Source organism: Podarcis muralis, chromosome 17, assembly GCF_964188315.1.
Source record: "Podarcis muralis chromosome 17, rPodMur119.hap1.1, whole genome shotgun sequence".
NCBI classification, from domain to species: domain Eukaryota; kingdom Metazoa; phylum Chordata; class Lepidosauria; order Squamata; family Lacertidae; genus Podarcis; species Podarcis muralis.
Genome location: NC_135671.1, coordinates 22,601,819 through 22,626,306, shown reverse-complemented (window position 1 = coordinate 22,626,306; position 24,488 = coordinate 22,601,819). Strand labels below are relative to the sequence as shown.

At 46.5% G+C, this 24,488-nt stretch overlaps 2 protein-coding genes across 2 annotated transcripts in view; one reads left to right on the top strand and one right to left on the bottom strand.

Annotated features, from left to right (window-relative positions):
• Window positions 1-753: 753 nt before the first annotated feature.
• Window positions 754-6,596, bottom strand: TMEM215 (transmembrane protein 215). The gene has a single exon (XM_028711922.2). The coding sequence runs from the start codon at window positions 5,921-5,923 to the stop codon at window positions 5,156-5,158; it is 768 nt and encodes a 255-aa protein (XP_028567755.2). The 5' UTR covers window positions 5,924-6,596; the 3' UTR covers window positions 754-5,155.
• Window positions 6,597-10,171: 3,575 nt separating this feature from the next.
• Window positions 10,172-24,488, top strand: part of LOC114588049 (SUN domain-containing protein 3-like) — a 110,785-nt gene continuing 96,468 nt past the window's right edge. The window contains exon 1 of the mRNA XM_028712977.2: window positions 10,172-10,230. Coding sequence (XP_028568810.2) covers window positions 10,172-10,230 — 59 coding nt within the window. The remainder of the gene's footprint in view (window positions 10,231-24,488) is intronic.

The following is a 24,488-nucleotide window of genomic DNA, read 5'->3' as shown; positions in this document are numbered from 1 at the left end:
GCCACGACTGGACCTAACGGTCAGGGGTCTCTTTACCGTTTTAAGGTAGTCTCTATGGGAGTATATTGTATTTAAAAATGGGGTATCAGAGTTTTTAGGGATGGGATAGCTGGGATAGCAGGCTTGTTGGTTTCTGAATGTCTGATGTAGATTTTCAATTTCCTTGTTCTGTATGGGACAATAAAGATTATCGTATCATAACCTGTAAAACGCTGCTTAGTGAACTTGGTCTGGTCTATGCAGCTGTCTGCTGTGAACCTTCAAACGATGAGTAAATGTCTCGCTCTCCCCTGCTTTTCCCTCTAAATGGCTGTACAATTTTATGGTGAGCAAGTAGGAAAAGTTCACACCCCTAATGAAAAGCATCATCTCTCCCTTTGATAATTCCCTTTGAAATAACTGTCGGTAACAATGTTTCCAAAAACGAGACGGCCCTGAAGGAGCCTGAGGACTTCTGTCTATCTGCTAGATAGCATCACATGTGTGAGAGTCGCCTAGCCAAACCATCTCTCTCTCTCTCTCTCTCTCTCTCTCCGCGGAAAAATCAGAAGTCAGTTTTCTGCAGAATTATCCCAAGCCTTCAATGGAGGATTGGATGATCAAGTGGTCTGGAGTAAATTATGTATGATGAAAACAAGAGTTCGTACGGATATTTTTCTTTCTTTCTTTCTTTCTTTAAACTCCGAGGCTTTTCAGAGCTGCGCAATCAGCCACAGAAACGAAGCACGGACAAACTTACAAAGGAAAGCCCAGGACGTACAAATTACTCTGGATTTATTGAATATATTGTTCCTCACAATTAACCCTTGAAAGGCATCCTGCATAGATTAAATATATAACACATATAAAATCCCAAATCAGATATTGGTACATGTACAGTATTGCACATATGATACGGAGACGTAATGTACATAGGTTTTGCTGACTCATTCCCTGCAGGCTTTGAGAGGTCTGCCAAGTGATATGTTTTATGCTGAGTCATCAGAAAGTTCCTGCTTCCATTGCTATGGCGACAAATGATAACTGAATCGATGCACACAGCCCACCTTGTGCGAAAACTCTAGCTGACAATTTCCTTAATGTTACCCGAGGGCGGGGGATACCCAGGTGCACAGCCAAGGCAAAGTTAAGCTCTTTTGAACCTCACAGGCTTCAACTGGAAGGATTGAGAAACATGCTCAATACACCCACTGAAACCTCACAGGCTTCAACTGGAAGAATTGAGAAACATGCTCAATACACCCACTGAAACCAAAGGGGTCTAATACTGCTTCATTGTTATGGGATCATTGAATTGTAGAGTTGGAAGTGATGCTGAGCAACATCTAGCCCAACCCTCTGGAATACACAGCTGTCCCCAAAAGGAGATCAAACCTGCAACCCTGGTGTTATCAGCAACGCACGGTAACCAAGTGAGCTGTTTAGGATGGATGATGCCACTGGTTTTAGAACAGAACGTGTCATATTTTTTTATCCAGGTTATTCAGTTATCTCCTTCCCCATTCCCCAGATTATTCTACTGAAGAGGTACAATTCTGAAGGAGACATGTCTTCTTCTGCTGTGGAAACTACTGCTGGAGCAGAGATTCAGCCATTGATTTGGATGAGAAGTGGTCTTAGAGCCAAGTGCCCGGTCATTCCATAAGTGCAGTCACATTTTCTTTAAGAGAACCCACGAATGGATTAGACCAAGTTCCACCCAGCCCAGCGTCCTGTTCCCAGCTCTAACCAGCCTGGTATCTCTGGAATATCACAAAAAAGGTATGAGCATGAGACTTTCCCCCTAGCAGCTGACATTTGTTTATATACTGCCCCGTGTCTCCAAAAGGCCTGAAAGCAATCACAGACATTGATAGCCCTTGACTCATCTAATCCTAGCAAATCTTGTGGCAGTGAATTCCACACACCACCTCTAGCATGTGTACATATACACATACATGATTCTAATGGCAAGCTTTCTGCGGAGTGGCACTCGCCATGTTTTGTTTCTCCTCCGGACTGAGCTTCGGGGAGAGAGAAGTTCTGAGTTCAGCACACCGCGCACAGCACAGATTGGCAGAAGACCAATGACGTCACTAACCAACCTCCTCTTTCTCTCCACTCTGGAAAAGGGTTTAAAAATGGATTCTGTTTTAAAAAGAAATGGTGTGAGTGAATGTGATGTTGACTGAATAATACATACCGTGCCCTAAAAAGAAAAAAAGATGGATTCAGCATATCTGAAGCATGTGAGGGGAGGATCAAGGGATACTACTCTAACAGCATTTGATTCACTGGCCAGTTTTTCAAATGCATTGAGAAAGGGAAGGGAAGATGGGATTGAGCTGTGGGAGAAAACTAACAAACAAAACCACCAGCAATAATTTTACAATCAATTAGTTTTCAGGACAGGGCAATGGGGAAGGAATCTGGCTATATATATACAGTGGTACCTCAGGTTACATATGCTTCAGGTTACATACGCCGCTAACCCAGAAATAATGCTTCAGGTTAAGAACTTTGCTTCAGGATGAGAACAGAAATTGTGCTCCGGCGGCGCAGCAGCAGCAGCAGGAGGCCCCATTAGCTAAAGTGGTGCTTCAGGTTAAGAACAGTTTCAGGTTAAGTATGGACCTCTGGAATGAATTAAGTACTTAACCCGAGGTACCACTGTACAGTGGAACCTCAGGTTGCAGACGTAATCTGTGATGGAGGCATGTCCGCAACCCGCAGCGTTCGTAACCTGCAGCGCCGCGTCTGCACATGTGCGTGACGCAATTTGGTGCTTCTGCACATGCACAAAGCATGATTTGGCGCTTCTGTGCATGCACAAGCGGCGAAACCCGGAAGTAACCCTTTCCGGTACTTCCGGGTTTCCCGTGGTCCGCAACCTGAAAACACGTAACCCAAAGTGTTTGTAACCCGAGGTACCACTGTATGTATATACATTCAAAGTAGTCACAGTGAATGCTGAAAACAGAGGACCATAACACAGGGTTTTGTTTTATTCAGATTTTTAAAATGCCACCATTAAGACGGCATATTAATATGGCCTTTGAAATACGTTTATATTCCTCCCCCTCCATGAACAATAACTTGTCAAAAAGAAGTATCCATTCGCATTTCCAAAACCCTTTTCCAGACTCTCAAAAGCTTTTCCACCTGTCCCTATATGCCTTTTAAAGTAAAAAATCAGGTGTGCTGTCAATACCAGCGGTGCTGTCCTGTCGTAAGCTACTTACACTACCCTTCAGATCAATTTCACTAGAAATCTTGCATTGAAAAAAAGGATAGCATTCTCTCTCCCCCGCAGCTCCCCCCCCCCCCCGATATCAGTGCAACAGAACAATGACGTAACACTTAAACTATACTGAATATTCAACGGAGGGGGGGAAATAGTTGCAAACCCATGCTGGGTTATTAAAAGCAGACGCACACACCAAAAAGTAAAAAGAGGGAATCATGTTTCCATCTTGTCAGAGCAATTCTATAAATTACAACCCAAGATTTAAGCCCCACTGAGTTTAATGGGACTTACACCCAGGAAAGTATGCATAGGATTTCAGCCCGAGTAACCCTGCTGCTGGAGTTAACTGTATTTCTCTTAGGCTGAGTACACATTAGCAACTTAAAATGCAGTGAGGTCATTTCCTACCCCGCCCCGCTGTGCTTCAAGTCACCTTTGCATGTTGTTGTACACACCTGAGAAGGGACGGGGATGTCTCTATCTGTTGGGTTCCCCACCTCTGCAACCCCCCTCCCCAAACTCCTATTCACAAAGTTGCCATCTGCGCATGCGTTGTCATCCACCCATGCGCATGCGCTGTCTTCTACGTCTCAGCTTAATTGCGCATGTGGCTTAAATTTTCCTGACGGACTGAAGTTGGTTTGGAAAGGGAAATGCAACAAACTGCAGCATTTCTCAAACAAACAAACAAAACTACAGGATAGCTCTGGACCACAGGTACACTAGAAAACGGTAATGTGTATACAGACTCCTTACTCCCACCAACTATCTTGGCTGTTAAAAATGGTTCTCGGTCTCCAAGATCGTCATGGGTCAAATTTATTTGACACAATGCCCCTGCTGGTCTGTCTGAAGTTCCCTGCCTGATCCATATGATGGTAAAAATGACAGGGCCGGGTCAAGATGTTTTGCCGCCTGAGGCATAGCAGCAAGTGGCGCCCCCTACAAGTCAATGTGTGTAGTACATTGTGTAGAAGGGCAGTAGATCAGTGGCTGCATGCAGAATGCCCTGGGTTTGATCCCCGATATCTCCAGGCCGGGTGAGGAGACACCCCAGTCTGAAACCCTGGGCAGCTGCAGCCAATCAGGGTCAACAGCACTGAGCTAGACAGACCAATGGCCTGGCTTGGTGTAAGGAAGTGCGTGCCCAACATTCGGAAGGCTGGTCACTTGATTTTGGCACACGACGCGGAAAATCCCTCAAGCGCCTCTTTCCTCACCAGGCAGTGAGAATACAAGAGCACATTAAATAGGCAACTTACTGCACCCAAAACTGAAAAAAGTTAGGGCCAGCCTGACTCTCCCCACCCTCTGCCCCATTTTACCAGACGGAAGCATCTTAAAATAAACTGCACCCGGCCTCTTTATCAGTGCTTTCAGAAGTCAGTGGAAGAGGCAGAGCTCTGAATATCTTGCGCTTCCAAGAAGCACTCCTGACATTTGATTTCTGCTTTACGTTTGAGCTGCCAGAGCATCCCCACCCTCTCCACCAGCCCCCGGTCCCTGCAAGGGTCGGTAACGCACACACCCCCAGCTGACAAATTGTGATAGAAAAGACTGATTCTCCTGAAACATGCTTATTATTACTTTTAACAAGAAACCGAAAATAATAACTAAATAAAAGTTTGATTTCCCAGGCACAAAAGGTTTGAGTATCAGTCACATACCAGGCTGTTGGGGTTTAGAAAAAAGTTAGTTAATAGCTATGAGAATTGTCCCATGCAGTGCAAATCCAGCCAATATTATTATTATTAATTATTATTACTATTATTACTATTGTTACCAGTTATTATTTTTGTTTTAAAACAACCGGCTGCTGGGAGGGTTCCTTCATTACTTGCTCGAAACAACACCGCCCATTCGTCAAAGTCTTTTTTTAAAAATAAAAAAGAGGGGAGGGGAGAAAGAGGACCCGTCCACCAAATCTTTTCAAACTATCGTCTCGTGATCCGAGCTGATTTCCTCGCTGGGGTTTATATAGCAACAGTACCTGTCGTAAGGGCTGCTGTCCTTGTAGGAACAGACGATGATGCTGTTCAGAGGGGCCACGGAAACGGTGTCCTCTGCGCCCGGGAGCGCGGGGGCCCCTTCGAAGACGGGAGATCCTTCCTGCTGCTGCTGCTGCTTCTCCTCCTCTAAGGCACTGAAAAGGGTGGCTCCGGCCCCCAAGACATTCCCAGGCATCTCCGGGCAGCAGTTTTCCAAGTATCTCAGCTTTTCCTCCTGCTCCGCTTTGTGCAGAGAGCCCCTGCCCTCCCCGACGGCGGCGGAGGTGGTGATGGTCGTGCAAGTGGAGAGGCCGTCCTCTCCTCCTCGGGAGCTCCCCTTCCTGTCCTTGGCTCCATAGGCTTTCTTGGCCAGCTCGTCGCAGCTGCCCTTGCCAGACTCCAGGTCCGACGGGGTCCTCAGCAGCTCCAGCACGTCTTTGTCTCGGGGCTTCTTGCGGCAGCAGCAGCAGCCGCCGCAAGGCGGGCGCCCCCTCTTATCGGGCCACTTGGTGCAGCCGTCGGTTTTCCTCGCCAGGGCGATGGCGGCGATGCCCGGCAAACAGATGGCCGGCCCGATGGCCAGCAGAGGGATGTCCCCCAAAGTCTCCCCCTTGATCCCGGACACCGTGAACATGAAGCCGAACACCAGGACGACGCTGACCAAAGCCACCACCAGGCCGGTGCGAGGGTTGATGTCGTCGGGGCGCATGGCTTTCACGAAGTCCCCGGGGTCATCGGAGGAGCTCCCTGGGCTTGAGGGTGGGGGATAGAGAAGGGAGCTCCGTTTGCCAAGAGAATCCTTTGCTGTGGGGTGGAGGGGGGGCAGAGAAGAGGAAGGAAAGCAGCAGCAAAACTCCCCCCAGCCGACGCACCGCTTGCAAGGGGCGTCTCAGTGCATCGCCCTTCCCTTCGCAAAGCGCGCGGCGAGGCTCAGGGGAGTGCGCCGTCTCTGCGCCCCAGCAGCATTGCTCTGCGCGCAGCTCCTGCAAAGCCGGCTTCCCCGTCCTCCGACTGCTGCCTCTGCCGCTGCTACGAGCGCCGCTGCCGCCGCCGCTGAAGGCAGGCAAGGCAGGCTTCCAAAAACAGCTGCCTCTTACCGCGCTTGCAGTCTTACACGTGAAGTCCCGCGGGCCTCTCTGCTGCTGCTGCTGCTCCGCTTTGGATCCCGGGCCAGAGATCAACAAAGCTGCTGGGAGATGCATTAGAAGCCATCGCAAATGGTATATTGTTGGGGGGGAGGGGACAGCAACGGAAGCATGGGGGGCGAGAGGGGGAGTTGGTTGCGGAGTGTTGTGTGGCACAAAGTGTGCGGGGAGGGCAGAGTTAAAGGTCTCCAGTAGGAGAGAACCCCGCGCGCCTTGGGCGATCCGAGACGGTCGTCCCCACTGAAGCTACTAAAGGCTAACTTCCAAGTTCAAGGAGTAGAGGCTCCAGAAATAAGTCCTCTCCAAATTGCAGGGAGAGTCGCCTTATGAAGAACTATGAAGAGGATCGGGCTGCCCCAGCCAAGGAGCCGGCGCAAAGGCACCAGAAATCAACAAGACGACTCGTTTGCAACGCTTCAGATTTTGCAGAGCGGACCCTCCCGGCCAAAGGCTTTTGTCCTTTTGCAGAGGTTAAGCAGCCAGCCCGCCTGCTGGTGGGGGGATGTCCCAGTTTGTGCTAAAGACCGGGAGGCGGGCAACGATGCCTTTCCAGCGAGGAGCGCGCTACAAGTGCACCTTCCCGCAGCCGCGCCCGCTTCGCCCCAAACTCTTGCCCCTCATCTCCGCCCTTGCGCTCCTTTTGCTCCGCGTCTGTACGCCCCAAGCGGAAGAGAAAGAAACGCGCTGCAATGAAGACCACCGCCCTCCCTCCTGGACTAGCAGATGTGGCGCAAAGGAAATAGGAACAACATTTGGCACCAGCTTGGCTGTAGGAGTTTCTGGAAGGAGACCTACAGGATACCATGAACCACCTTAGGGACACCACTCCGGATTCGTGTAGGGATTAATAATAATACCCCAACTAACTGGCTGGGTTTCCCCAGCCACTCTGGACAGCTTACAGCAAATATAAAAACATAATCAAACATAATCAAACATTTAAAAGCTCCTGATACAGGGCTGCCTTCAGATGTCTTCTAAAACTTGTGTAGTTCTTTATCTCCTTGACATCTGATGGGAGGGTGTTCCACAGGGTGGGAGCCACTACCGAGAAGGCCCTCTGCCTGGTTCCCTGTAGCTTCACTTCTTGCAATGAGGGAACCAGCAGAAGACCCTCAGAGGAGGACCACCCTTCTTCTGAAGATCCCAGGGCAGTTCCCAAGATAAAAATACAGAATAAAAGCAGAAAATAAATAGTTAAATCAAAAACAAAAGAAAACTATAACGCCCCTCCTGCAGAATTTTACTCCTCAGCTTTTCCTTCTATTGAAGATGTCCTGCAAGACAGCAGGTAAAGATTTTTCCTTAGGGTTTACTCCGGAAGTTTTTCTCACATATGAGTCATGGGCGTAGCCATGGGGGGCAGCTGCCCCTCCCCAGATCAAGTAAAACAATAGAAATAACTAACTGACCAATCACGACATTTGGGGGGGCCACAAAAATCCAGCCACCCCCAACAAAAATCCTGGTTACACCTGTGATGTACTCCTGTGATGTAACCAGTTGCCAGGCAGCGGAGGTTTAGGAACAGAGTTTCCCTTCTCCTAGATGAGCTACCTTCCCAGGTCGATGAGCCCCACATCTACTGCTCACTTCCCTGTACAGCACATGCAGAAACTGCCTTCTATTGGACCCTCTTTTGGTCCCTGTCTTTGCATGCAGGGGAATTCCCTAACCCACTAAGGGTTTGAGATCCATCGGCTATCCCCACCTAGTTTAGCTGGCCAGTCCAAGCTTCTTTCCCACGGTGTGGTCACTGTCCCATGCTGACAGGTTCTAGGAGCCACAGGTGAGAGCTGAGTTCAGGGTGGGGACCAAAGGTGAACAAACTGCCCCTCCCCTCCCATACATCGCTCTCTGCGGACATTCACTTCCCTTGTCTGACTCCTATGCACTCAATGACTGATCACTGAATGTATGAACCAACATCTTCGGCAAAGCATCGTATTTGAGGCCCTGTGAAGAGATTGGAACGGTCTGTATGTAGAAGAAAAAGAGAAGAGTTTGGATTTGATATCCCACTTTATCACTACCCGAAGGAGTCTCAAAGCGGCTAACATTCTCCTTTCCCTTCCTCCCCCATAACAAACACTCTGTGAGGTGAGTGGGGCTGAGAGACTTCAGAGAAGTGTGACTAGCCCAAGGTCACCCAGCAGCTGCATGTGGAGGAGCGGGGAAGCGAACCCGGTTCCCCAGATTACGAGACGACCGCTCTTAACCACTACACCACACTGGCTCTCATCTGTAGCATCTGTGATGGTCTCTCCATCGCACAGGAGAGTTTGGGAACAGACAGGCACATGGGAAACATGGAAACATGCATTATGTGGTCTGCTGCCTCTTTCCACATGCCCATTGCCTTTCTGCATCCCCCCAGTTGCCAGTAGCACTCTTTGGGCGGCTCAAAATGCTAATCTGTTTAACTAGGTCGCTGCCAAGAAGACAAATGGTGTGGGAAATTGAGTCAAACGTGCCTGGCCAATTTGCATCAGAACTCCCCTCCCTCCCCAAAGAAGAATTTTTGCTAGCATTGTCAGACATCCGTCCCTACAAGCTGCTTCCCTCAGCCGGCTTCCGTCTGGAAAGACCGGCACACATGTGGTTTCCTTTGCTTCCTCAGCAGAACCCCACCGTACCAATGTAACGCGCAGTTCTGGCCTGAGCGCTTCTTACTTGCTCTTCTGCTTCCCTTATGTCCGGCATGATAACACAGCATGAAACTGGCCCTTAGGGAAGAGCTGCTCTCGGGAGGATTTGCCCTGATCGGTCATGCAAATTGCAACAGTCCTGTACAGAGAGAGAGAGAGAGAGAGAGATAGAGAGAGAGAGAGAGAGAGAGAGAGAGAGAGAGAGAGAGCTGAGGCTTGGTAAAGGTAAAGGTAAAGGTACCCCTGCCCGTACGGGCCAGTCTTGACAGACTCTAGGGTTGTGCGCCCATCTCACTCAAGAGGCCGGGGGCCAGCGCTGTCCGGAGACACTTCCGGGTCACGTGGCCAGCATGACATCGCTGCTCTGGCGAGCCAGAGCCGCACACGGAACGCCGTTTATCTTCCCACTAGTAAGCGGTCCCTATTTATCTACTTGCACCCGGGGGTGCTTTCGAACTGCTAGGTTGGCAGGCGCTGGGACCGAACGACGGGAGCGCACCCCGCCGCGGGGATTCGAACCGCCGACCTTTCGATCGGCAAGCCCTAGGCGCTGAGGCTTTTACCTACAGCGCCCCTAAATGCAAGCAAAGTGGGGCGAGGAAGTAAAAGGATCGTTTCGCTGCAGTGGACATATGGGAAAGCATATGTGCCTGCTTTCTTTCCCCGCCCCCACGCTCTCTGCCTGAGATTTGCTGGCTTAAACTCTTTTTTTCAGAAACGCTTCTCCCAAGGCAAAGCCCTGAGATACCTAGAAATAGGAAGCTAATTTGTTTGAGGTGGATGTTGTGGGAATGTTCAGGGAGGCAGGAGAGGATATATTGTTTATTAATATCCTTCCGAACTTGCGTTAGCAAGTTCCTTTACTTAGCAGAGTTTTCCATTCCCTTTTTAAACATGCACAGCGGATAGCTGGTTGCAGGCTTGTGTAAGCCTCTCTCTATCATAAAATTCAGTATTGAATTGTATGTTCCTGGTAAGTTCCCTTATATCCCTCTTTAAAAGAATAAACACACCACAATCTTGTTTTAAAGTATATAAAAGAAGTTTACTCACATCAGTTCACGGATGGATCCCTGAAGGCAGACTTAGTTACAGATGTATACAGTATATACTGGTATAATCCCAGTGACTGCAAGCTAGTAGTCACTCCAGCTCACACAACGAATGGAAGATGGAAGAGAGAGGGTGCTGCGTGCCTTGTCCTTTTCCGTTAACCTGGACAGGTAAGGTCATGCCCACCTCTAGTCACATGCAAAGGAAGTTATGTCCCAGCCAGGAGGAAACAGGAAGTTTACGACTGGCTGGACCAAACATTCCCTCGCATGTCCACTCTAGGAAAACAAGGAATGTTGTATTTGACTGCTCCCAGTTGACTGCTCCCACAGATGTTGCTTATTTCAGAAGATGGGTGCTTCCAGGATTCCGTGCTTTTCCAGTGGGATTAAGCCACCTAGCAGCAAATTCAGACTGTGTTATTGCAGCTGGAGGTGTTGTGAAACAAACTTGCTTCACCGGACTTGTTTGGAATAACCGGTGATGGGGAAAATGGACTGGCAAGTGTGGGGTGATGCTCAGTGTTGTCTGCGGAGTTCAAAATGTGCCAGGTGCCAGGCTATTGGCCACTTGCGACCAAGTACTGCAGGGTCGGGGGGGGGGGGGAAAGCTGTCCAAGGTTGTAAAGACTGCGGAGAGAATAATTGGGTGCATTCTTCCCATCTTGGATCAAATCTATTCTTCCAGGTGCTATAAGAAAGCTGCAGAGATAGTGCAGGATAGTGCACACCCCGGAAATGATCTCATTCAGCTTCTGCCTTCTGGAAGAAGGTGCAGGGTTATAAAGACTAGGCCTGAGAAACAGTTTCTATCCAAATGCGATTTTGGTTTTAAACGCAGTGTAAGGGGTCTCAATGGGAGTATATTGTATTTTTAATATGGGGTATCAGAGTTTTTAGGGGGCTAACCAGGCTGGGATAGCTGGGATAGCAGGCTTGTTGGTTTCTGAATGTCTGATGTAGATTTTCAATTTCGTTGTTCTGTATAGGACAATAACGATTATCGTATCGTATCGTGGAGATGCCCAGGCACCACAATGGCACCTGATGACTCTGCCATCTGGAGTCGCATGCCTCGGGATCCTTGGATCTTGATTGTTTACGCACACTAGCAACACATCCTGTGGAATGCTACTGGTTATATTTCATCTGCACCATCTGAAGGAATTTCAGGAACCAAAAAGTCATATTGAAAAATAAGAGTTTCCAGCTGTCTGGTCCCAAAGTGGCAGCAAGACGTTCCGTTTTGGCGACTGGAACCCTGGGTTAAGCAGCCATTTGGTGCCTAGCTTACACATCCAAGTTTCTCACACTGGTTTGTCTAAGTCATGGGTAGACAAACTAAGGCCTGGTGGCTGGATCTGGCCCAATCGCCTTCTAAATCCAGCCTGTGGATAGTCCAGGAATCAGTGTGTTTTTACATGAGTTGAATGTGTCCTTTTATTTAAAATGCATCTCTGGGGACTTCCGGGTTGGCGCCATCGCCGAATGGCGGACTCCCTCCGAGCTCCGGAGGGAGCCTGCTCGGCAGGGGCTGGGTCCTACCGCGCCGGCGACGCGGGGACCCTTAAAAACCACGGGCACGGAGCCCGTGGACATGGGTGACTCGGCTGGCACCGTTAGCGCCCTCCCGGCTCGTGAAGGAGCCTTTTTAAAGGCTACGGATCGGGTGCCGGGGAGTGGCGTGGTGCTTTGAGTCCTCTGCTTTCCCTGCCGAGCGAAGCCGCATGCCATCCGGCGGAGAGCGCTGACTTCTTCCATTGGAAATTCGGACTTTTAACAACAACCCGTGAGTAATTGGGAAACCGGGTTTAAAAGGGGGAAAAAAGGAATCTTTTTTCGGATTTGGCACGAGCGGGGGGGGGGGGGATCCAAAAAGGAAGTCAGTCCCCCTCCCTACTGTAAACATTTTAAAACAAGGACTGGGTAACCAAGGTCTAAAAAGAAGCGTATTTCTGACAAAAATTAAGAATTCCACGATGGAAAACTACAAGAACTGTGCTGGAGGAGAAGAGTGGAGGGAGAAGGAAAACGCAACCCCCCCTGGGAACCGGGGCGATTTGTGAGAGAGCCTGGTGAAAAGAGACAGAGACTTTGACAGCTGTCAAAGTAGCTGTCAAAGTCGGAAAATTTAAAGAGGACTCTGCTATGAGGACTTTGCTAGTTAATTTCGTTACAATTTGCTACGATTTGGATACAAAATGTTGAAAATATGGAACAACAATCGGTCTTTCGGATCAGAGGAAACAAAGTTACTACAATCCCCCTAGAGGGGTTTCGGGACATTACAAAGATGGTCGTAAGTGGAAAAATACTCTTGGAATTGTACTGGACTTGTTATCTCCTGGGAAAGCTGCAAAACTGAAACAGTATTTTGTCTACAGGGGTGCTTACATTAAAGGAGACAATAGAATTTTCTATTGAAGAAAGGAAGGGACTGAACGCAAGTTTTTGTTCCTGAATAACAACAACCCCTGTAGAGCTACTAAATTTCTGAATTAGAACGTTTTAGCAGCGGAACAAGACAAGAAACTGGACTACAACATGGAAAGAACAATGGGGGGAGCCTTAAAGACCAAGGAAACTAAAGGCCCTTAGGGGCCGTTTTTGGATTGGAGATTGGAAGTTAAATACCATAAAAATAAATTTAAAAAAAAACTGGCAAGGAAATGGGGGAAAATCTGATTATGGATCTAAGACTTCCAGGCAGACAACAGACAGACTGATGGACATGGGGAATCTAAACCGGGGAAGGGGGGGGGGGAGATTTAGAATCCAAAGGCTGGATAACTATTTTCTGGAACTTTTTTTTATATACTTTTTATCTTTTATACCTTTATATAGTTTTTTATACTTTGTTGGGGCGTCTTTATTAAAAAAAAGGGAATTCGTGGAAGGAAAATGGGGTGGACTTTGGGGGGAGATTCTTTGATTTTTATTTAAGGTAATGATGATGACTGTATAAATTCAAATCTGAATATTGGGTTAAACAAATTAAGTTTTAAATTGGGAGTGAGAGCTTGTAGAACCAACGTTATGAAAGGGGAATATGGTAGGGATGGGGGAGGGGGGAGTCCCAGAAAGTGGGTAATGACAGTAAGGTTTCAAATGTATTTTATTTTTGTTTTACTTTTACTTTCTGTATTTTGGAAATTTCAATAAATATGATTTTTTTTAAAAAATGCATCTCTGGGTTATTTGTGGGGCATAGGAATTCGTTTATTATTTTTTTCAAAATATAGCCTGGCCCCCCACAAGGTCTGAGGGACAGTGGACCGGCCCCCTGCTGAAAAAGTTTGCTGACCCCTGGTCTAAGTCACCCAGCCAACAAATCAGAGTGAATGTATATTAAGTAGCCTCTATAAACAGGTAGTCTGAAAGTGCCCTAACTCCATAAAACATAGTGGAAATCCTGTATCCACAGGACTCTCTGGGCAACAACAACAACAACAATAATAATAATAATAATAATAATTTCCACTTGTTCCTTTCCCCCTCTCTTTTTAAATTTCATCTGGCACCCCTTGATAGCTGAAAGAGAGAGAGTGTGTTTTAAGCACTTGGAATTCCCTTTAAAAACAAAAAACAAAACAAAACGCCACACTGATTGGTCTTTTGATGTCTGGCAGATGCTGAGATAGAAGTCCATGGACCTGGAGCCTTCATGGAACCCTCCACGTGGACAGAAGTTTGACTATGCTCGTAGAAGTTCTCCATTCTGACAGCTGTGGTGGCATCTACTGAGGGATCCTCCTTCTAGCATTGTTGGGCCAAATGCTCAGTTGTCCGCCTGCCCTCTGGCAGTGCTTGCCGGGGTGGCCTTGGTAAGTGATACAGGGCAGCTGGGGAATCTTGGCTGCCATGCCAACAACATGGTTCTGAAGCTGCTGCGTAAATTTTTTGAGCTTCTTTTGCATCCAACTTTAAATAACCTTGAATTCATCAACAGCGTTTCCAGAGCAAAGGCCACGCAGAAGAGAACAGCAGGTGTACCCATAGAGCTTCCCATGGCTTTGTTATCCCATTTCTCTTGTGCTTTTTGGAAGAAAGTCAGTTGTGCTTCCCTCCCGCCCCCTTCTCCATTCCACCCCCAGCACAGGCACACACATCGCTTTCCTCGCTTGCAACTGTGAAGGAAAATAGCAATGTGAGCTCCGCAATGTGTGCCTTTCACAGAACCTATATTCTGCTGCCTAATTTTGTGCTTGCTAGGAAATGATCTATTACAGGCTATTGTGGCGAGATTTGATAGCCTTTCAGCAACTCTCGAAATGCAGTAACCTGAAGGGCTGTTCTCAAAATGGTTATTTTTAATTTGCATTCCGCCTAGACAACAAATACCTTTTATAACCATATTATTTTGGGTGGGCTCCCATTGGTTGAGCTGTTCCGGCTGCTTGGTATCTCCCCACCCCTTTTGTTCACTGGCTGGCAGAGTTCACTGTGCAGATATTCAGCCTCTACAGTGACTAAACTGCGTGCAGAAGCTCTTCCGACCCTTTGAGCAATGTAATAATGCTCTCCAGTGAAAATTCCAAGGGATGGCTTTTTAGTACTATAGTATAAGGGGGAAAGCACACACACATCTATATATGGCAATCATGATTTTTCAAACTCACACACTCTGCCTTGAAATGTAGCAAATGTGTGTTTTCAAATAACTTCTTCCACACTTCAAAATGCTTCCCCAGTTTTATTTTCCTTACCACAAAGATGTTGTGATAAATGATTTGTGTGTGTGTGTACACACACAAACACAAACACATTATACCATATTTTTCTGTGTCTAAGACACCCCCGTGAATAAGGCGCCTGTGTTTTTTTACCCTCCCCAAAAAAAAACATCACTGGGAAAAAGGAGGAACTTGAGAAAGAAGTGCTAAAGAGGTTTTCAGAAAATCCAAGAAAACTAGATTTTTTTCAAAAGAAGATTTTTTTTTTTAAAGGTGCGTTCTTTGTAATTTTGCAAAATAGACTCGTTAACTGCATGAAAGGTGTTCATTTTTAATTTAGCTTCCTAGTTTTCAAAGGACTGAAGATTTTGACAGATTTTTCTGGGGACTTGGAGTGAAAAGACAGTAATTTAAAACAAGCGTTGTTGAGACATTTCATTCCGAATGTGCTAGACAGAAGATGACCGGGGGGTGCCCTGCCACCTCCCAACATAAATCTTGGCCATGCCCATGCCTCCATTCAGGTAAGCAAAAAGGATGATCAGAATTCAAGGATGTATTCTAACCAAGCAAAAGCACTTGAGGATCTTGCAAAGGAGGGCTAATGAAAGGGGTGACTTGGGAAAATGCCCAGGTAGGGAGTCCCCCATCTCTGCCTTAATATACAGTAGGTCTCCGTTGCCAAATGTTTCGGTTTTCGAACGCCAGAAACCCGGAAGTAAATGCTTCTGTTTTCGAACGCACCTCAGAAGTCGAACGGCTTCTCCTGCGTGTATCTGTTGCTTTTCACAATTTTCTCTATTGAACTGGCAGACCGCCCTTTGCGCGTCAGTTTTCGAACTTTTTTTGAAAGTCGAACGGTCTTCTGGAACGGATTAAGTTCAAAAACCTCCCTTGACCTAAAAGCTACATCCGGTTGGTTTTTGTGAAACTAATTCTGTGATCCAATGGGACTTTGGACTTGTTTTGCTCGGAACTGTTTTGAATCTGGGAGCTTGTGGGGGGGAGATGTCTAAGTTTGGCAGCTACAAAAGCAGTGTGCTATGTGATACAAGAGCTGCGTGCTCAGACTTCCACAATCGCCATGTGTGGGTTGTGTCTAGGCGGTTTTTCTGGCTCACAGCTCCTTAACATTGCCCTTTAGGCAATATTTTTTTAAAAAAATACAGTTCACTGTTCACTGAACACATAGAGAACAAGCCCATTGTAATAAGGTGTTTAAAATGGTGAGGAATAGCCACCAAATAATCAAGGTAATTTATCTGAAAAGGATTAAATGTTCTGGGCCCTTCGATTTTTCAATTTATTTTGTAGCATGAACCGGGAAAGGGAATTTATTTGCTTCCGAATATGGGCCTTGTTCTTCTTAACCCCTACTTCAGGTTTAATTTTTAGATTTTAATCGAGCTGCCATTTTGGCAGAAACCCTGAGGGCTGCTTCACACATTGCAATTTCCTTGCCATGTGACTGCTACTTTGTGTTGTATAACAGCGAAGTGTGTGGCCCAGTCTGCGACACCAATCCAGAAGATTCAACCTTCCAGTTTTGATTGTTTGAAACATCAGCCCTTTTCAGTAGGCGGTGTCAGTTTTCGAGTTCTGATTGTGGACTGTTCCTCGTGCCATATTGCTAATTTTGTCGGCGGTTATTCCCGTTCCGATGACCATGATGTCGAAAAGATTTATCATAGCCCTGTGCACTTGCAAAATTTATGACTGGGGGAGTAGCATTTATACATAATATTGGATTGTGTTCTATTCCAGATATGGCATGAGTAAGCAAACACCTGCAATTTCTGCTCACGTTTCCAATTTCATCAGAATTCTCCAACATCTCTAATCTAGAATTCTGAACCCTGTTGGAAGTGACATTCCTTTCTCCTGAAATTTTTTCTTTAGCACTTTTTGTAATATAAAGTACTTTAGAAATTACTTAGCGCATTCACCCTTGTGACAATCCCCACCCGTGCACCCATCGCTTAAGATCAACAGATACAGCCCTCCTGCAATGCCAAAGCCTTGCAACATTCAGTTGTCCGTAATGTGTAACACGGCCTTTTCTGTGGCAGCGCCCTGTCTGCGGAACTCCCTGCCACAGTAACTTAGATTATCCTGTTCTTCATTGGTGTTCCACCAGCAATTGAAAACCTTTCTCTTTCAGCAAGTATTTAGCACTCACTATTTGCTACTTGGCTTTCTTGATCTTTTGCATGTGCTGCTTTCAGTTTAGTATCGTGGAGGGGATTTTGGAGGGGGGGGGGCTGATTTTAATTATGTGGTTTATCATTGTTATTTCTTATGCTTTTTGGCTCTTGTTAACCACTTGATCACCTCTGTTGGAGTAAGGAATTATCCAGTCCAAGAGTTATCCAGTCCAAACCCCCGCAATGCAGAAGTTAAGTGTGTGGCTGGAAGACAGGTTGGAACAAGACATTCAGCAGCAAAGGTGTGATTCTGAGGTCCCCAGGCTTGCCGTTGCCATTTGCAGGAGAGAAGGGGTGAGTTCAGGGGGCACACACCACTTTTGCATATGAGAAATGATGGGCAGAGCATGATGGAAGGGTGAAAAACCCGACCTCCGTTTTCTATCACTCCTGCTGCCACAGAAGACCACTAACTATCAGCATCAGAGTGAAGAGCAAAACTAAGCCCTTTGTCTTTCATCACAGGTGCTGACACTGAAAGATATTTAGCCCAAAACAACACTCCCAAGTTTCTACTGAGAAACATCTTCTATATCAGGGGTCAGCAAACTTTTTCAGCAGGGGGCCGGTCCACTGTCCCTCAGACCTTGTGGGGGGCCGGACTGTATTTTTTGGGGGAGTGGGGGGAATGAACAGATTCCTATGGCCCACAAATAACCCAGAGATTCATTTCAAATAAAAGCACACATTCTACTCATGTAAAAACACGCTGATTCCCAGAAGGTCCGCGGACCAGATTTAGAAGGCGATTGGGCCTACCTATGTTCTATATGATGGTTCTGCTTTTGCTACGATGTTGCCCTGAACTGTTTTGTACAAATGGCATGATACAGCTTAAGAAGCTAGCCTGGGGCAGCTGTATTCAGACACAACACTACAGTGGTACCTCAGGTTACATACGCTTCAGGTTACATACGCTTCAGGTTACAGACTCCGCTAACCCAGAAATAGTGCTTCAGGTTAAGAACTTTGCTTCAGGATGAGAACAGAAATCGGGCTCCGGCGATGTGGTAGCAGCAGGAGGCCCCATTAGCTAAAGTGGTGCTTCAGGTTAAGAACAGTTTCAGGTTAAGAACGGACCTCCGGAACGAGTTAAGTACTTAACCTGAGGTACCACTGTATTTGTTGTTCCACAGTAGTCCACAGGAATGGGGAATCCTTCTTCCCCTGCTAACGATTATATTGTAGTGGGAAACTTGTGCCCTGGTTGTTGTTAAACTACAACTCCCATGAACCATAACCAGCAAGGTTTGCTAGTGGTCAGAGAGGATTTGAGTTGTGGTTCCATCTGGAAGACCACAGGTTCTTTACCCCTGATCTATATATTTTATTGGAAACATTGCCCATAAAAGGTTGTAAATATGAATCTCCTAAACAAATCAATCAAACCAATTTGCCATAAGGAGCGGCGTGGATTTGTTTATTAACACCATGGGGGAAACTGCCATTGACTTTTGTGAAATTTGGATTTTCATCCATGATCTCTAAGGAAACCCACCCCCCTGGCCACCGCCCTTTTCTTTTCTTTTTGCTTCTTAAGACTTGGTTCTTTAAAGAAGTGCCAGCGATCTGCTAGAAAAGTGAAAAGAAAAATCCAATGGCTAGGAGTTGTAGAAAGGGAAATTGTTGGACGAGAGCCCACAGCGTGCAGCCACTGGTAGATAATGGTGTCTGCAAGCGATAAGGATGCCAATTTGAAACACAGTGTTTAGCACAGTAGTGCAAGATTTCACATTTGTGGTTAAAGGCTTAAAGGGAAACAAGGACTGAAATCATAAGATACCAACTGAGCCAAATATTTGCTGGATATTGCTGCGTGGCGGCATGCGGCAAGACAAAGTCTTTTAAAATTAGATCACATTTTGCCCTTGGCTGTGCAGAAAGGTGGTTCCTATGAAGGTTCTTGAAGGAGTGATCTGCAAAAATCAGGTCCTTTATGTGAAGTTTAATACGCATTATTAATTGCGTGACGGCGATGACAAGTCAAATGGCAACTTAAAGACAAACCAATTTATGTTAATGTAGACTTCATACCCTCCAACATTTCTCTGATGAAAATAGGGACATCTTATTCCATTATTATTATTATTATTATTATTATTATTATTATTATTATACCCCACCCATCTGACTGGGTTGCCCCAGACACTCTGAGAGACTTCTAACATATAAAAAGAACATAATAAAACATTAAAAATTAAAAAGCTTTCTTAGACAGGGCTGCTTTCAGATGTCTTCTAAAGGTTGTATAGCTACATACCTCCTTGGTTCAGGGGTTGCATAACTCCATACAATCCAATATTTCCCCAATGAAAATAGGAATGTCCCAAGGGAAATCAGAAACTGGGATGGCTTCTGCACATCCAAGACTGTCCCTGGAAAATAGGGACACTTGGATGGTCTGAGACTTTCAGGACCAGCGCTTTGGCCAATGAAGGCTCACGCCAGAACCAGTTAGCCTTCCAGGGACCACGAGACTCTTTGCTGTTGGTTTTCTGGAACAGATGAACACAGTTATACCTAGGGCATTTGTACAAATGGGGAATTTTGATTGACCTGTTCACCAGATGAAAAAAAATGAAACTGAAAAGGAGAAGGAGAAGGAGAAGGAGAAGGAGAAGAAGAAGAAGAAGAAGAAGAAGAAGAAGAAGAAGAAGAAGAAGAAGAAGAGGTCATTAGCACTCCTTTGATGTTCTTGCCACTCAAGACATTGTCCTTGTTGCCTTAGTTATATCTTACATCATTTTAGATGTTGTGTTTCAGGTAATCATATATTCATAAATGCCAAAGTCACTGATCTGGTCCATGTGCTCAGTCCGGGTCTGAGTTAAGCCAGCAGAATAGGCTGACTAGACATGACAGGTGCATTCACACGTCACAACCCAAGCTAGGTTGTGCTGAATTTCTTTTTAAAAAATGGGATGGGGGTCACTTGACCCGTGCTTCCTTCCACCCCTCGGATTTCTCCCCAGCCAGTTTTCTCCTGGCAGGTTTTAATACCAGTCACAGATCCCAAATAAGTGGGGGTGGGTAATGAACAGTTGGGGAGAAGGAACAGTTGGGGAGAAGGAATTGGTTTGGGGGAGGGGTTCTGGTGGGAAGGGAGTTGGTTTCAGCTTATTACTCCTGATCATGCTGCACTTCAACCCACATAGTAGAGAATTGGTTCTGGCAAATAGCCACCAACATATCTGTGATGGCCTGGGACTCGGGCTCGGACTCGGAACCAGAGGGGTCTCAGTCTGCACTGGATCCTATGCCTCAGGCATCATCTGAACCTAGTCTGGGGCCTGATCCTGAAGAGTCCCAGTCTGCACAGGTGCCCCTGCAACAAACACCAGCTGGGCCAAGTCAGGGGCTTGAGCCTGCCCTGGCTCCAGATGTGGGGGTTACCTCATTGCCTTCAGCTGAGCCATCACTTACAGCTGTTCCACTACCAGTTGGATCAGGGGAGTCTGAGGTGGCCCCTGGGTCTAGTAACCCACCAACGTCTCCCGAGCTGCAGAGACTGAGAGAAGGAGAGACCTGAGTATTCGCAGGAGGGGTGCTCACCTTTGGGCGAAACAGGGAGGTGAGTTGCTGGGGGATCAGGACCGGCCATTACCCTGACAAAGATAAAAAGCTGTCGGACCCCACCCCAGGTTGTGAGAGCAACATTGCTGTACGCCAGATCCTGCCTGAGATCCTGTACCTGTCCTTACCTGGTTTCCTGCCTCGTATCCTGCCTTGGCCACATCAGACTGACTCCTAGTGGAACCTTCGGATACTGGACCAGATCTGGACCATGTTGCTCGGGTTACCCCCAGGGCCAGCACAGTATCTGACCCAGTTGCACCATCATACTGATGTTATAGATTTAAGGGGGGGCCCTCAACACTAGAAATTAATAAATGGTAGGATTTTGATTAATTGAAATATGGGTGAAAGTACAAGCCACAGAACTGCACCAGGCAAGGAATCCCTGGGCTGGCTTATGCAAACCAGTCTGGCTGGCCTAGTGAAGAGCGGATCTGTTAACATGACAAAAGGGGTTGATGGGCCACCTGAGAGGAATATTTTGGCCTTGGGAGACAGATATAGCCAAGGCGATGGTGTGTGTGGGTGTGAAGTGACAGGAAAAGAGAGTTTTTAGCAAGGTGTTCTGGGAAGAAGAAGGAGGAGGAAGAAAGACTGGTCTCCATCTTGGGCAGGCTGGCTGAAGGCTGGCTGGAAGAGATGTCTTGGATTCCAGGGCTGCACTGTTATGGGGCACCAGCCCCTCTTGAAATGACCATGCTGTAAGATCTGGACTCCATGCACATTGAAGGTGTAAATAGGTGAATAAACCACTTTTGTTAAAGCCATGACAGTCTCCGCCACGTCTTAAGTTCTCCAAAGGAACACAGACCCCTGGGTGAGTGCCTGGAACCCCATGGGCTCTGGCTACCGCTCGGCAGAGAGATGGGGAGGCACCCAACTTTTGTAACACGCTATCGGCCCTTAAAGTGGAACTAAATAACATGACCATTTTTCACCACCAGGTGGCCTGTCTTCTACCTTCCTTACAATTGCCGCATGAGTTCTACAAAGAACTAGGTGTTGGGAAGAGTCTGACATGCTTAAATATAAGCTGTAGCAAGTTCAGGAAAGCATTTAGTTGTGTGGAAACACAAAAGATCCCTCCAGGTTTTGCGAGTCTCCTGTTGGATGTTTTGTTTTGTTTTGTGTTTTGTTTTGTTTTGTTTTGTTTCTGACATTCTGAAGAGCAAGCTTCTATTCCCCCTACCATGTGCTTTGCCTAGTCAGCCAAATAAAATAGTTGCTACTTAATAAACAGCAAAGAGATGGCGCAAAAAGGTGCAGTTTTGCTCAGGCAGAATCAAAGTTGTGTCAAAAGTATGTTGACTTTTGCGTGAATGGCTATAAAAGAGATGGTCTAAAATATATTATTTATGATGACTTAAGATTTCTCTTCTCAAAGATTGTTATACAATAATCACTGCTGATTTTAAAATTTTGTTCCATAACTACAGTGGTGCGGTTGTTTTTCCGCCTTATGTTTCTGTGCTTATCGTTTTTAGCTTCAAGTTAACAGCTTTCCTAACAAGACACAAAGTGGAAAACCTAGAAGGAGGTGCAGAAATTCCAGAAATAGCTTCAAATGGAGCAAACCTTGAAATGTTTCGTGAAACCACCTGCCAAAGTTGAGCAAGTTACAGTGGGAGAAATGTAATATTTGGGCCTGCTTTCCATTGCTATTGACTTCTCTCTCTTTTTGTATTTTATTCTCTTTTTTCTGTATAGAAAGTTCCATTTGTTACTCCACAATTATATTCCAATTCAACAAAACTAGTGACTTCCCGCTCACCCAACGTTGATGTTTATAACGCAAATCACATCCAATTGCATTTTAGGTTTCAGTCTTCTCTCATTCCATCCATTCTTCCTTTGAGAGTGTTTTCTCCATTGCTATTGCCTTTTCAATGGGTAATGCCTCATTTAAAAAGGTAAAGATAAAGGTCCCCTGGGTGGTTAAGTCCAGTCAAAGGCAACTATGGGGTTGCAGCACTCATCTCACTTTCAGGCTGAGGGAGCTGGCGTTTCTCCACAGATAACTTTCCAGGTCATGTAGCCAGCATGACTAAGCCGCTTCTGGCGCAACCGAACACTGTGACGGAAACCAGAGTGCACAGAAATGCTGTTTACCTTCCCGCCAGAGCAGTACCTATTTATCTACTTGCACTAGTGTGCTTTCAAACTGCTAGGCTGGCAGGAGCTGGGGCAGAGCAACAGGAGCTCACCCCGTTGCGGGGATTCAAACCGCCAACCTTCTGATCAGCAAGCCCAAGAGGCTTAGTGGTTTAGACCATGGCGCCACCTGCATCCCTAATGCCTCATAAAGGACCGAGAGACTGCAGGGATCCTTGGAGCCTAGTTTCAAAACCGCCTTGAAAGTGGAGCACCGCAAGGAGCAAATCTCTGGATGCAACCTTATATCGGCACTTAGAATGATGCAAATGAAGTGCATTGACCCAATGGCACTTTAACGTAAGCACATTAACTGCAGGGCATACGTGGGCTCTTTCAACCAGCAACCAAATCATCTCTTTGACAAAATTACCTTGACGCGATCTGGGCTTACATTGTAGACAATAGGGGAGGATAGAGGGAAGACTGTTTTCGTTCTGCAGCTTTTTAGAACAGGCTAAAATATTTATGGCTTTAATGGACGAGCTCTTTGGGTTGGTGCAAAAGGTGCTGTCAAGGCTGACGTCCCTAGCACTGTCCCTTTTTATAACAGATGGCAATGTAGCTTAATCGCCTTAAAAATAAAATAAAAGACTTGTTGCACAGTCATTAGACTTAAAATACATTAATACATATGGATCAAAGCAGGGGGAAACACAGAGCTCTCTGAAAACGTCAGAAAGGCAAGCCAAAAAAAAACCTTTCGGGCATGGATTTTCCTTCGGAACAAAAATCAAAAGGGCAAGAGGCCTTTGAGGAATCCTGGAGGGTTTTTAAGGTTCTTAGGGAGGCGGCTAAAGTACTTGAAGCATGAATAGTATAATATATAAATGGAAATAAATAAAAACCTTCCCAACATTCACTTTTGAAAGCCCAACGTTTTGTTTTGCAGCATCACAGGGTGGGGATATGCAGAGGAAAGGGGCAGAGCTATGTAGACAGAGACTGCCATTCCCTTTCTCCAATATTCTGGGAGCAGGTATAGGTTCAGTTCCTTCCTAGAAGCATAACAGGAAATATCCCTTTACATGAGGGGCACTGCACCTAAACTGAACATCCGCTAAGTTTCTGCAGTATACGAGGCCTTCCTACACACAAACTCATAATGACAGGCTTTTTTCCTAGGTTATTTAATAACCACAGCAAGGATCAAAGCAGTCAGCAAGTATAAATGTATTGATGACTCTTCCTCTGAAGATTGGTTCCATTGTCAATTAGACTCTCTGTGAGTGATCAATTAATTCATCTGGTAAGGTTTAGAGGACGAGAGGAAGGAAGAGATTAGCTGTCATATTATGCTGAGAGCAGAAACTCATTCGTCGCACAGTGAAACGGTTTAATCTAAATGCCCGCACAAAAGCGACGCGGTAATATGTTGAAAAGCTGTGTTTCTTTATGTGCAAGATGTATTTTAACACAATTATTATGTGAATATTTAAAATGATATGTAAAATGATTAACCCAGGGGCGAAGGAAGGCGTCGTGACACCTGGGCGGGCGTCACTACGTAGGGCGCATGTGTGGCATTGCTGCGTACAATGCGTGCACTGCATGTAGCGATGCCGCACATGCGCTGTATAGCGGTTTGCCGCCACCGGCACTCCAGCACTGTACAGACAGTGCAGGGATCCCACCATCGCCGCTACAGCCATAGAGCGCTAGAGTGGTGGCGCCGGCAAACCGTTATACAGCGCATGTGCGGCATCGCTACATACAGCGCATGTTTGCAATGCCGCATATGTGCTGTACTTAGCAGTTTGCCGCTGGTGCCGGGATCCTCTGCTTGCGGCTGCAGCTGCAAACGGAGGATCTCCACATACAGCTG